General features: G+C 43.4%; 2 protein-coding genes across 2 annotated transcripts; one reads left to right on the top strand and one right to left on the bottom strand.

The window, feature by feature from the left end:
- Window positions 1-423: 423 nt before the first annotated feature.
- Window positions 424-1659, bottom strand: LOC149115429 (uncharacterized). The gene is made up of 2 exons (XM_089284931.1): window positions 1302-1659; window positions 424-1202 (listed from the first exon to the last, which is right to left on the bottom strand). Exons 1-2 carry the CDS (start codon window positions 1549-1551, stop codon window positions 934-936), a joined length of 519 nt encoding a protein of 172 aa, XP_089141057.1. The 5' UTR covers window positions 1552-1659; the 3' UTR covers window positions 424-933.
- A 6683-nt stretch (window positions 1660-8342) lies between these two features.
- On the top strand, window positions 8343-14241 carry LOC110052208 (uncharacterized). The gene is made up of 4 exons (XM_089284924.1): window positions 8343-8913; window positions 10228-10292; window positions 11073-11180; window positions 11488-14241. The coding sequence occupies exons 1-4, from the start codon at window positions 8884-8886 to the stop codon at window positions 14114-14116; spliced, it is 2832 nt and encodes a 943-aa protein (XP_089141050.1). The 5' UTR covers window positions 8343-8883; the 3' UTR covers window positions 14117-14241.
- The last annotated feature ends 160 nt before the right edge of the window (window positions 14242-14401 follow it).

Here is a 14401-nt window from a genome sequence, read left to right as displayed (position 1 = left end):
GCGAATTTACCGAATAGTCAGGGAGCATATGTAATCCCGTGGGATTTTTATGGTGAAAGCAAACCACCTGCCCAGATGTTTTAAGGGGACCCTAAGGAACACAAAAACTGTTGTCGGCAATTTTGTAACCCGCACCGGCGGCTGCTATGGGGGGTCTATTTTTAGACCCATATGGCTCAACATGGAATCGAGGCTCGAACATAAAATGGCGTGTAAATACAATTAACTACAATAAATTTCCACAAAATTACCAGGAATCTTTAATATAGTCTATCTAATACACATTCATAGACTTAAGTAGTAAATACTCATCACGTGATCAACACTGCACGAAAGCGAGGCTGGTCGTTTGTTGTCTTCAAATAAGCATTAAAAGCATATTTCTTTTTCTCGAGTTGTTGAGAAAAATGACTACAACAAGTGAACTACATGATATTTTTTGTTCACGTGAATTAAACTACATTTGAATAGGTTTTGTTCACGTAAGACGACATGAAAGTGAGGCTGAGCTCCTCGGCACTTGTTAGGCCTGTTCTAAGCGTCGAGCCAACGTCGTGCTGAACCAAATTCCTTTCCGAAAATTAGGGCTTTCGGTGCGAAGAAGAAATACAACTAGATGAAAACAGAACTAACCAAATTGGCGTTTAGAACCACTGCCGTGCTAGCGTCGCGCTATCATAAAACCAAATGGAATTAGGTTCGGCACGACGTTGGCTCGACGTTTAGACCAGGCCTTATATCAGCTATTCGATATGTTAGCGATAATTAAGGTTGCTCCGAGGGCGTAATGTTAACCATAGCAGGTTTACAGGTATATATAATTATTACTACCCAGAACCTAGTCACGCTTTTGGCGATAATAACTGCTTTAAAAATAACACAACTGAGCCCATAATGCATTGCAGTCTACAGAACATAGATGTCAGGTAAGAATCATTCATCATCCTCGTCTTCCTTGTTGTCATCGTCCTGCTCATCCGATGTTTCATCATCACAGCTATCATTCTCAATCATATCGACATTGTCACACGCTTCCCCTGTCTCGTCATTGCTGCAGCTGCATAGATCTGTGCAAGTGAGACCCGCCCTTCGACAGCTGCACCTGTTGTTTCTGCATTTGTCCTTCCCACAGCCACACTTGACAAGATAAAGAACAGCGTCGGGTGCCGGCTGCAGTTTCGTCATCACCGGCATCCATTTGTCTGAAATATAAAAGAATAAGGCAATGCATTAAAGTCATCTCGATCTGCAGTGTCGAACTTGAGAGTCTATTACTATATCAACTGTTAATTTATAATAACCTTTGTCCTTTTTCCATCCATAGTTCTCTGGTGATAGAAGGTCTGGATTAGGGACTTTGTCATTGGCCCAGATCATGGCTTGGTAATGCGCTCGCTTAATGGCCTCTCGGAGAGCAGCTTGTGTAGGCGGTAGTCGTTCTGACTCGGCCTGTTTTCTTCGAAAGAGGAGCCACCTTAGATCTTTCAGGCTGGATATCTTTGTCTTGGGCAGGTAAAGTTGGCACACTAGCTTCTCTATTGCATAGAACATGCCCACTGTGGGAACGACGGTAGAGCCGAGATCTGCAAGTGCAGTGACACATTCTTCATCAGCTTCAAGAAACGCTTTCCAGCATTCCAGCTTTCCTTTAAATGCAAAGTTTCCAGTGACATCAGCTCCGCTCCAGGCATGAAAGCTAGGTAGTGCTGCCGTTCTAGCTGCTCCTAAAGCGCGGACAATTGGACAAAGCTGGATAGTTCGGTGGCGCTGTCCTCTTCCAGTGACGAATGAAGTGTCCGCACATAGCTCCGGGTAACGTCTAAGGGCCAGTACAAACACGTCAGTGTCCGGTGAAAAGATCTTGATACTCGTAGCTCCTTATGTGGTGGCATCTACTGCATGTAGCAGTATTTTGGTATCTGCCTCCTCTTGGTCGCTATCGAGGTACGCCATATCCTTGTGTGTTGCCTACACTTACTGCTCCATGCAACCACCACGTGCAAACCATTCTGACGCCCCTTCTCTAGAGTCTTGCTGGCAAGATATTGCGTCAGTTCATCCTTGGTGCTGACATGTGCCAAACGTCTCTTCATCGGTACCTGCATAAGAAAGGGTGTACTAGTTTTAGTGTCTTTACCTCTATATCTGGCCCTATTCTTCTTGTAGTACATTATATATAGGATCATTGCTTTTGTATGAAAAACCGTTAATAGTATACCTTGGAAATCTGAGTGGTGTCAGTAATCTTGTAGCTGATAGGTTCCAAGCATCCCTGACGAAATTCGCGAGTTGCGGTCTTTAAAGACAATGGTACATCATACCTAAAAGCAGAATAACGTGCCCACTAATGTAAGTAATTATATCTAATATAAACACAAAGGTTACAAGGTAAATATCAGCGGGAGTGACAAACCTGTCGAAAATAAGACGAATTTCATCTGCCTCCTTGTACTTGTCGAAGATCGTCACAGTGAAATGATTGGCCAGATCCGAGCAGGTCTTGATCCAATCCGGTTTTTCCAGTGCTTGTACTTCGGCCATACCATCTACAATGGAAACCTTGATCTGCACATCTGCATTAGCGAACTGGTCAGTGGGTTCAGCCTGCGCAACTGATCTGTCACTTGGCAGCTTCTCTAGAATACTCATCAAGGCGCTCTTTGCGGAACAGTGCAGCATATTGCCATCGGCGGCAAACATTGATCGTGGAACTACCGAGAACTCGTACGCTCCCACTGCCTCTTTGATGTCTATCTCTGGACGGGACTTGCAGATTACCATCATCCGCGCGAAGAGACATCGATCTTCCTTTAGCTCGATGATCTTATCCTTTGTAGCCACCCTAACTGTTTTCCCAGTAGTCTTCCACGTTAGGAGCTTGCGCTTCTTCATCACGTCCCAGATGCTCTTCTCGGCTGTCTGTATCCGTTCCTTAACGAATGTTCCGAACAGCTTGTTACCAATGACGCTTTGATCGCAGAGATCTTTCTTCACTTTCTCGGGCATGCGCACTTTCGTCACTAGGTTGAACAGATCAGGGCCTTCTACTGTGAAGGGGTTGGTGAACCGTTGAATAGTAGTGGTCAGCTGCTGGACGTTCCTTTCTTCACGTAACCTGACAGCAGTGGTGAGGTTGTGATGGCTAGTCTGTGTCTTAGAAGAAGTACCTGCCATCAGCTTGGCTTGTTCTGCCAGTCTTGCTAACTCAGGTGCAATCAAAAAATACTTTGTGCGTGCAGTAGGGTTCAGCGTGATGCCAATCAATCCACCTGAGACTTTCATTGATCTGTTGACGTGTTCAAGCGCGTTGTCAGCGCCAACGGCACAGAATGCTACGTTCGCGTTCTTGTTCACCACCCAGTTGCCATTCTGGAACTCATGGTAGATTTCAGGATCGGTCTCCTTTATTATCTCCATCTCTGCCAAGTAAACAGGAATCATACGAGCGTAGTTTAACATGTCATGCGCAAAGAAGTACTTCACAAACAACTTTAGGGCTTGTAGATGAAGATCCCAGTCTCCAGTCCGCACGGCTCTGATGAACGTCATCATCTCCAAAACCATTGCCATGTACCCTCGGGTGAACTTGAACGGTGGACTATCCTCATGGTCTGCATCAAACTGCTCCATCTTTGCAGCAAGCTCTGTTGAATTGATGGTCTGTGCCAGTTCTTCGTGCTTTGCTGTAATATCTTGGTTTTCGCCTTTTTTACACGCATCGCTTAACTGGTTAGCCGACTTCTCCACAATCGTGCGTACAGCTGGGTGTCTCACGAAGAAGGCTTCCTGGTAGAGGCTGAATAGAGCTTGTAATGTAACCATGTGCGCTGCCTCTCCTCTCTTTACGTGGTTCCCACCGAGAATCTGCTTCACAGTGGAAGGCCCATAGAGATCCGACTCTACCCAGCACATGTCCAGCCCGCTGTTCTCGATGAATGCACCGATTGTGCGAAGTTGGGCCATCACGATGTGTAGCTCACCAGGACGAAGTATTATATGCCCAAGATCTTGACGGGTCATCTGTAACTTCTTTGCCGGTTGATACAGTCCCATATCAAGCGATATCACAGTCCTCCTGTTCTGCCCTACAACCGCCGTGTTAATATTCTGTGCTTGCATCAGAATGGTAAGCAGAGTCTGCCACTCGTGTGCTGGTGCAGCGATCAGGGGAGGGGTGCCAACTCGTGTCAACGGCATGGAACTACTCATAGTGGAGTTATAGCCAGACCATACTGGGATGTTGGTACTAGGGGGCTGATTGTCTTCAACTTCTCCATTGGTGATCGTTCTAGTCATACTGCGTCCGAGAAGCCATGTGAAATCTTGCTTTTTGATGTACAATGGAAGTTGGTCTTCGGTACACAATCCAAACTGGGGGAAGGTGGGACCAACAGGCCTTCCGGGTGGTGCAGGGCATTCTAGCAAGGTTGTCACAGATTCAGGAAGCTCTCTGATTGACCGACGACACTGATCTCCGGGGTCCACGGTCAGCTCTGGTGCTACATCGCCTGCTTCCTGCCTTTGGTAGATTGCCATCGCTGTGCCGTGGAAGGTATTCTTGCCATCAGGAGTGTCCTCAGCGAAATCCACATAATCGACTGCAAAAAAGACGTGCCTACCCAAAACTACATCAGGGGGTATATATAGACCATCATTCAGCTCCATGCGCTTTAGAACACTAGCTTCGATTTGGGCCTCTACTCTCAGGATCCTGTTGTAGTCCACTGACATTCCGAATCCATGAAGCATGGTTATGAGCTGCTTGCTTCTCACGGCCTGGTGTACAGCTATCCCAACGGCTAACTGCTGCGGCATCTCCGACGAGGATCTTACAACATCGGACTTCTTGTTTTTGACCTGCCTCTCAGTCAAACACATTGATACAGTGGTCTGGGATAGAGCCATTGCACGATTGTACACTTCGTCACATTTCTTTCCAGCAGAAAGCTCATGTTTTGGGCCTTGTATAATCCATCTATAAAAACTAAAAAGCTCTGCTGGTACGTTCTCGTCAGGCAGGTTTTTCAGTGAACCTGTAAACTTCCACTTCCTACATTTGGTGATAGATTTCCTAATTATTGCAGCAGCATCAAACAGAGTTTTCATATCGGAGTCTATGTTTGCGGTCTGATCCTCAGCCATCTGAATTGCTTGATCTCTTGTCTTCTTGATACTGACTCGCTCGGACTCATTGACACGTTTAGGTGCATGAAACTCTATCTCTGGTATCTCTCGAAGTAGTAACTGCTTCAAGGCCTTTCGTCCGCCCCTCGAATTTTCCACATTGTTAGATTCTAGTATGCTTTCAAACGCATCTTGTAATTCAGACATAGTCGCCACTTTTCCGCTACTCAAAGTCATCTCCGTCATTGTCAGGAATTCTATTTGTGCTGCAATCTCACCAGCCAACTTCTCAGATGATGATTCGGATGTTTCTCTTCGTAAAACATGCGATACATGGTTTGCCCAACAGTTTTTGTGGTACTTTATATCTATGGAATGAGCATCATCTGGAGCAATGGATGTGTTGAGTTTAACCGAGAGCTTATCATTACCCGACATCCCAATGGCAGTGCGAAGAGACTCACCAGCAGAAAAGGTACTGATATTATGCAGGCTCTTACGGTAACCGGGTGGGCCATCGCAGAAAAAACAGACATTCTTATTGTAGGGAGACGTTTTCGAACGGGTTAGTTGAGGAATTTCTACTGATGAATCTGGTCGTGATTTTCGCCTGGACTCATTGGGGCCTTCGAGCTGCCTCTCATACCTTTCTCTTGCTCGTCTAAGCATCCCAGCATGTACTGCATCTTTATAACATGATCTATGCCATGGTGCCCGCCCATCCTCGAGCTCTTGGACAGAAGCAAACCTCAACTTACTCCACGCTTCTGTGTACTCAAGATTACCGTACTTACTCCATTCCTCGATCGATACCAGAACTTTTTCGTGAGCTTCGGGCTTTTCAACTAGATTTTCGTGTTTTTTTCTTTGACAAATTATACATAAGTGTAAATCCAACCCTTTGGCCTCAGTTTCGTTTGTTTTTGAACCAGAATCCGTTTCCATATCTTATTAAACACCAAAAAACATGCCGCTCTAGATGGACTGTAAATCCAACATGGCGGACCTCTAAAATGATGAAAATGACCGCTGACCAAAATCATTGTTTTTTCCTGATTTCAGTGAGCTATTGATTTGAATACAATCCCTTTAATAAATTTAACTCTCTGATCAATTTTCAGTAGCAAAATATATGCCTTCATGCCTTTGATGCTTATTTGAAAACAACAAACGACCAGCCTCGCTTTCGTGCAGTGTTGATCATGTGATCAGTATTTACTACTTAAGTCTATGGATATGTATTAGATAAACTAAATTAAATATTTCTGGTAATTTTGTGGAAATTTATTGTAGTTAATTGTATTTCCACGCCATTTTATATTCGAGCCTCGATTCCATGTTGAGCCATATAGGTCTAAAAATAGACCCCCCATAGCAGCCGCCGGTGCAGGTTACAAAATTGCCGACAACATTTTTTGTGTTCCTCAGGTTTCCCTTAACACATTTAGGTAGGTGGTTTGCTTTCACCATAAAAATCCCACGGAAATTTATTTTAAGACATATGCTCCCTGACTAGAAGGAAGAAAATAGCCGTAAATTTGCTTCCAAAGCTTCCATCGCCTCCAGCTTTCACCTACAGTTGCTGTTTGATAAATTGCAAAGGAATATTTGTCATCGCGGCCCGTCAGTAACAGTGGAAAACAATGAAGCCAACACTCCACGAAATCGCATCGGTAGTAACACGACCTAAACGACTAAAGCGTCATAGAGAAAAAGGTACACAAACGAAGCCAGGGAAAGCGTTGTCATTTGTTTTCCACGGTGAAAAATTGAAGCTAAAAATGTGAAATTCGAAGCGAGTGAGGCACTTTGACACAACATTGTCACTGTCAATACAAATATTAACGCGAACCACATTCTGTTATCCCTATGTGTTATTTTTTTGTTGAAGAAATTACAACTGCAAAACTTAATGTTTAGATTTATTTCTGCGCGGATAGCCATTCAAAAGTTGATGGCATTAGTACATCATTCGGCCAAAGTATCCAGCGTGATGAAGTCACATGAAAAACCGGACATTGAATGTTATAAAGGTTATAGATGAATAATCAGGTCTGTGATATATTTACACTTAACCAAATCGGGGAAGAACATGTAGACCGGACTCGACTGAGCGGCGGAAATCGAGCCTACAGCAAGGAGTAAAACAACAAACCCAGAAAAAAATATTACCCTCGACCCTCGACATGGGACCCTCGACCCTCGACTCTCGACAAAAAGATAGACTCTCAACCGACAAATGCGTTTTTCGCGAGTCTGGGTTTTTGTCGAGGGTCGAGGGTCGAGGGTACTATGTCGAGGGTCGAGGGTACCATGTCGAGGGTATTAAAACATGAAATAAGATAAATAAAAAATAAAATAATGGTTAACTCAAATATAAAATAATAATTAATAATAAAATAAAATAATAATTAGATAAAAAATAATAATATGTTTCTAAAAATAGAATAAAAAACAATTGAACACTTTGTGGTGATATCGTTGACGTTAATTATGTTTGATATTATGTTTGATCGAAAGATCTTCGGAAGTCTTCGGGAATCTTCGGAACATTTTAGAAAATGTTCAGAAAGTTTCGTATGCCCTTCGGACGGACAACACTCTGAAAATCTTCTATAGGTGGTCGGAATTCATCGGAAAATCGTCAAAAACTTCGTTCTTGGTATGTCTATAAAACGAACAAAATTATACACGATGCAAGAATTTTTCTCCTCGTGTTCAACTCGATATCTCAAGAGTTCGCTAATCGCACTCGTGAGATATGGAGTTTAGCCTGCGAACAGGCTCCCGAGTGGGGTTACGCGAGCTTAGCAAGCTTAGCTGCGAACGCAAGCACTTGATGACGAGTTCAACACTTGATGACGAGCGCTCCACTACTCCACTACTCCACTACTCCACGACTCCACTGCGTAGCTGGCGATATTTTTGTGTTTTAAAGCGCGTACAAGGTACAAGCTTGACAACCATGCAAATGGGGTCTCAAATTAAACAAAGGCCTTTCACAAGTTACACGTTGTCAAGTGTGAACAACGCGGGGTCAACGCGTGATTTCGTTGTATTTGTTCTGGCCTATTGGCGTAATCCAAATGTCAAGGAACATGTTTGAACTCAAGACCATAAAATGTTGCGACCATATTGGGACACATTTTAATGTTACATTTGATTTACCGACGGAATATGTCGACAAGTCACGCTGCTTGCCAGCAGTGCTTTGACATACATATGCCATATCACAACATGTGATTGGCTGCGGCAAATTGCCAAACAAATATAGGGGAGTGGCGTGTTAGAATACCTAGTCGCGATTTCCGGTGTTGTTGAACAACTCAATTGCTTCAAACAGCATAAGTCGATATCTTCATTCGATTTCCCACGTTGCAAGGACAGTAGTCTCATTCGAAGTTTAGATATTTAGAGAATATGGATTCCCCGTCGAAGACATACTCAGAGGCCGTGAAAGGACAGGCCTCAAATGCATGGTGGAGGAGGTACCAGGAAGAGGACGAGGAGCAGGCAATGTTAATTGCCATGGAAAAATCAAGAGAAATTGTTTATAAGGTAACTGTCGTCCTAGTTGTCTGGCTAAGATGTGCTTTATTTCAGGGCAAATCCCGAGAAGGATAATCTGTTTTGTTAAGGATGGCTTATGCAGTGTGCAAAATACAATATAATACTGTTCTTAAATTGTGGTCCTTGTGTTTGTAGGTGGATAGTTCAAGTGATGATGGAGCTTCGGATTCAAAAGCAGGATTTAGCGGCATGTCTAAAAAGGAGGACAAGCGTGTTAGGGTGAGTCCGTTTTGACTGCGTTTTATTTTCGATTTTATTTGTTGGAATCTTTAATTTTTAGACCTAAATTCTAGGTCTCTTGTCAAAGGAGATATGTTAGGAAATTGTGTCAAAAATGTTTTCGAAATTTTGTCGAAAATTGTCTCGAAGCACTGAAAGGCCAAACACGCAAAACTGTCAACAGGACTTGCGCGTAAACAGCTACATTTGAATCGTGTGGTGCCAGAACAACCAAAGGAGGAATAAACCTATACATCGAGCAAGAGAAACATAAGCTCGAGCAGATAGCTGCAAGCAACATACGAATGTCACTAGACAAACGTATAGCTTTCTCAAAGTAAAGCTACGGCGTCTCCGAAGGAAATCGTACGAGAACAAATATGATATCCGTGATAAGGATCTACCTACTGTGCTTGCAAACAGTTCTAATCACAGCCGGGCCCGGCTTCACAATATAGAATGCAAGTAAGCAACATGTCACGGTAAATTTCATATTTCGTCCCTCAAAAGCAAATTCATGGAGACTCATAAAAGCATATCTTGCAATAGAAATGAGCCTAAAAAATGCAAAAACACATGGCAAATTACAGAGGTGTCAAACTCAACGAGTCGACACGCAGATAACATGCAGACCTATGACCTAAAAAAAATTTGCCATAGCATGATCTAACGGCTCAAATTCACTTAAAATTCCTCCTTGTTACACAACATGAAGTGCCCTTCATGAACACGAGTGAAGCGACAAGAAAGGTCGAGTGACCGAACAGAGAACGGCAAATGTACAAATGTCACGAACCGTAGGAGTCGTGTAGGCTAGTCAACCCCATTTTACACTTTACATTTTACATGCCTGAAAGGCCATTCGCCCGGACTAAGAGTCGATTCGCCCAGACAACAGTTCGATTTGTCCGAACTAAAAGTCGTTTCGCTTGTACTAAAGGTATCTTGCAGTTGCAGAGGAACAAAACCCCGGTATAGTCCGTCTGCGAATCAGCGCACAAAAGCTTGTTCCGGCCCCCCGCGTGTTACCAGGGATTTCTATAATAACCTCTGATTTGCTTTTGAATAGAGCCGTTCTGGAAACGAAGTTGGAAGGGAACGCCTGGGTACTAGACCGCCCGTTTTCCTTACCGCTCTCCGGGTAGTCCTCTCCAGCTTAAACTCCAATTCACTGTACCTTAAGCTACACAGACCCTACTTCGCTGAGGTGGACGGCAAATAGCAAAAGGAACAGAACAAAATGAAAAAAAAAAATGTAGTTTACAAATATTTTGGCAATAATTAATTTTACAACATTTTGCTTTTAATTTCTAGGTACCACTCAAGATCGAAAAAGTTGACCTGACAATCGCGCCAGTCAAGTCCAAAAGCTCAGAAAGGTAAATTAACACTTGTTCATCGTTGTTTCCGTTTCTGATATTGACTAGGAAAGCACTTGCCGTGAAAACTAATAAGAAAGCATGAGTGTGTAAGCTAAGTAACGATTAAAACTACAAATTCGACTATGGAAAACAAAGGGGAAAACGAGTAGAAACTTGACTTACGTCTGATGTTAACTCCAAAACATAACTCTTGTGCTAACTCCTTAACTCCTGCTTAAATCCATTACTCTAGAAGGGACGACTTTAAAATACAAGTAAAAAGGGAGTTCCCTAGATAAAACGACCTGATAAATAAATTCACTTCCTTTACATCAAAATGAAATGTCCAGTGGATTTACATGTATACTCAAAAGGGAATTTCATAAACCAATTATTCCATTCGCCCTTGTTGGATACGACTGGTTATAGTCAACGACGCGCGAAGCACTCGAGGAAAGCTGACGAAAAACAGTAAAACATGATTTTTCTATGTTTTATACTCTGATTAAACATAGGTTTTTTCAGAGCGCGCGTAGACTCCTATCTATATTATAATCTGTTAATAATATACATGAAAAAATTACTCGAGTCTGATTGGCCGAGAGCAGTGCAGTTCAGTAGTAACACTACTGAAAAACGTGTAACACTTCATCGAGGTCGTGTGATTTTTTAAGCTAACCGCTGACCAAGTTACTTTTTACCATTGTATCGCGGGCTCAAAATCTTTCATATTTATATTGTTAATAAGTAATGTTGTTTTTGAATGATGTCTAACCATTCGTGTTTTTCTGTATAAAGGTCATGGGACAAGATGAATAATAAAGGTGACTTATCCGATTTTGACCCTGAAGAGCAGGAACTCATGAAATCAGTGTTTCAACCGAAACAGGGAAAAAAACCTAAACGGTAAGAATATGTAGAACTGTTGGTCTTTTTAAAGGGACGGTGTCACGGCAAATATATCGTATTTATCCGATTAAGCGCCCAACCTTGAATAACCTTGAAGGAAAAGTTATGAGCGTCCAGCCTCGAATAAGCGCCCACCCCACCCCTCTAGAAAAACTGACGTGCACGACTCACTCTCAAAGTCCAAAAATTTAATAAGCAGTAATCTTGTATTTTTGGCCCAGAATCAGCAAATTGAAATGTTAAACAATGTTTAACATTTTCCACTAAGGCATAATATTGAATTAAGTGGTTTGCTTTTCCTTAGGAATTTAAGCGGGGCTGCAAGAACGGCTCTAAGTGATCGAGATGATAGCGAGGAGAGTTCCAAAGACGATTCTGACAGTGACAATGAAAGATTGGCTGACGAGTGCCGGTTGAAGCAACGGAAAATAAGCGTTGAACTATGGGACGGTGTGGACAAGGAAGTAGTGGAACGTTTACCGGACGACATCGACGGGGACAAAGTTTACGAAATAAAGGGCCAACTGGATAAAAAGAAACTAGTTGCTGCATTGAAGGATGGGAGAAAGTGGAAGAAAAATTGCCCCACTACTTGGAGAGGACATGCTCGTGTAAGGTACGCGGACTGTAAAGGATCATTCAAGTGCACTAGAAACGATTGCCCTTTTAGAGTGCAATACGGTGTGATTAACACCACGCAGTTTGAGAAAAAGAAGACCGGCGAAGAATTTCATTGTCAGGGTTGTGGTTTGATGGCTGAGTTTGTTCCCTGCTCTGCTCGTAGATATATAAGTTATGGAAAGAAGTCAGCCAAAGTCTATCACTGTGGACAGCACACCTGTCCAGTGATAAAGGCACCGGTCAAAAACACAGATCAAGTGCATCAGATTCTAAAGGACAATCCTAACATTAAACCCGCAGAATTACAGTCTGCGTGTATATTATCGACAATCCGCCAGCAGTGCGACTGGCGCGACGTAGAGAAGCAAGCCGAAGCAACATTGGATAAACAATGGATTTCCAACGAAAAGAAAAAATTGAAGAAAGACATTGAGCCAGTCGGGCACAACTTCGAGGCAGTGGTTACGTTTAAGCAATATTGTGATGAAAAGGACGAATTTTATGTTTACAAAGTTAATGACAGGCGCGGAAACCCAGACAAGCCGTCCTTCGTGTTTAAATCAAGTCGAAAGAAAGCTAAGATAGCGTTGAACATGAACAGAAATGGCAGTCATTATCTCAATAGCGAATTTTGTTATTTTGACGGGAAGTACAAACGTTGTCGTGGCTTTGTCACCTTAACTGCCAGCGTCTACCATTCGCTCCTGCGAAAACAAATAATTCTGGGAACAATGGAAGCGGAATCGGAAAATTCTCAAAATGTCGCACTCTTTTGGGAATTGTTTAACGAAATCTTAAAGAAAGTTTCTGGCAGTGAGAATGAAACTTTCAATCCCATTGGCTGGTGTACAGACTTGGCAGGGGCAAACTTAGCCGGACTGTGTGCTGTATTCGGTGAAAGTACAAAATCACGAATCAAAACCTGCGAATTTCATTTCAAAGACCACCGAAACAAAAAGGCGAATAGACTCGACAGTCAAAGCGGGGAGGAATTTAAAAGCCTTTGCAACGAACTTCTTGAAAGTGTATCAGAAAAGCATTACGACACTGTTAAGAAACGTCTCGATTCGTTTATCGCGGCAAAGGAGGAGCGATCGTTCTTGCAAAGTTGGTTATCATGGTGGCATGACAGAAGAGGTTTCATTTTCCGTGCCTTTGCGCCGAAAAATGGACCAAGAATGAACCAAGCAGAGGTCATCCATGCCGGTTGGGGACATCGGGATAACCCAAACATGTCGCTTCTTGAGGTCTGCCAAGCAGACGTTAGAGACTCCTTATTGTTAGACGCGGAATTAAGAGGTTATGCTGCGGGAACAGCTACAGGTGGGGATGGGCCATCTTTCTTACAAAGTAAGAAACGAGAATATGCGCGTGAGCTGAACAAAGCTAGAAAGATGGGGGAGGAATTGTTACAAAGCGATGCCGAAGGTCTGACAATCGATCCGGCAGCATCTTTTCGCCCGACAGAAAGGAAAAAACGCACACAGGAGGCCACCCGAAAAGATAAGGTTAACAGACCAAAACAAACTGCCGCCACTGGGACGTTTGCTGTGACAGACAAGCGAGACCGTCCATCTCACACCACTGCATCTAGTAGCTCTCATGTGCCTGCACCTGACCTTCTGTCTTCAAATTATAGCTTAGTACCAGCCTCTCAGCCTTTTCCGTTGTTTCCTTTGCCGAGCTGTACTGGTGCTCCCTCGCTGTACCAGCCCCCGTCGCAGCACCAACCTCTGTCGCAACAATCTCTGTCGCAGCACCAACCTCCCTCGCTGCACCAGTCCCCGTCGCTGTATCAACCTCCGTCGCTGTACCAATCTCCGTCGCTGTACCAACCTCCGTCGCTGTATCAACCTCCGTCGCAGCACCAACCTCCGTCACTGTACCAGCCTCGGTCGCTGTACCAACCTTCGTCGTCGGGAATGGCACGTACTCCCTATCATGCAACACCCCACGAGCAGTGGCATTCCGGCTTGTCGCCGTATCATTATGAGATTTGTTTATTGCCTACCAAAGTACAAAAGTGCTATGGATGCGGTAGTGACTTTGTGGACAAGTATAGAAAGCCACCATTTAACCTTGTCGTTAAACACGTGGATAGAAGGGTAATTCGAAGAAACGAAGTTACGGGACAACTCGTATTTAGCCATGATTATTCTAACACTTATTATCACCCGTCGTGTGCACATCTAAGACGCAAAAATCCGGTATTTACCGGCCTTGTCTTCATTTCCAACGAGCTTTTTGCTGCATTGGAACCTGGCCAGCGTGCTGTCCTTGAAGCATGTGATCTAAATGTTGTTTCGAAGTAAACATAGATAATGATGGTGAACTAAATCATATCACATTTTTTCGACTATTTTGTTCTTGTTTGCACCTGAGACGTGGAATTTTTCGTGTAAGCAGCTAGTTCAATAAAAGAAACTAGATGCCGAGATTTCTTGATGTGGGTTTTGTCTGTGATCGTGTCCGTGATCGTATTCGAAGTCTTATTGAAAAAATTATCCCGCAAAATGGAAATGCTTTGGTTGCGCTTTTCTTTGAAATTACACTGACACGTGACACGTAATGCAAGCAGGACCTTCTTGTTTTGTTAT

Source organism: Orbicella faveolata, unplaced genomic scaffold (genome assembly GCF_042242905.1).
Source record: "Orbicella faveolata isolate gen_17 unplaced genomic scaffold, um_ofav_v1 contig_13, whole genome shotgun sequence".
Taxonomy (NCBI): Eukaryota; Metazoa; Cnidaria; class Anthozoa; order Scleractinia; family Merulinidae; genus Orbicella; species Orbicella faveolata.
This window is presented reverse-complemented; position numbering and strand designations above follow the sequence as displayed.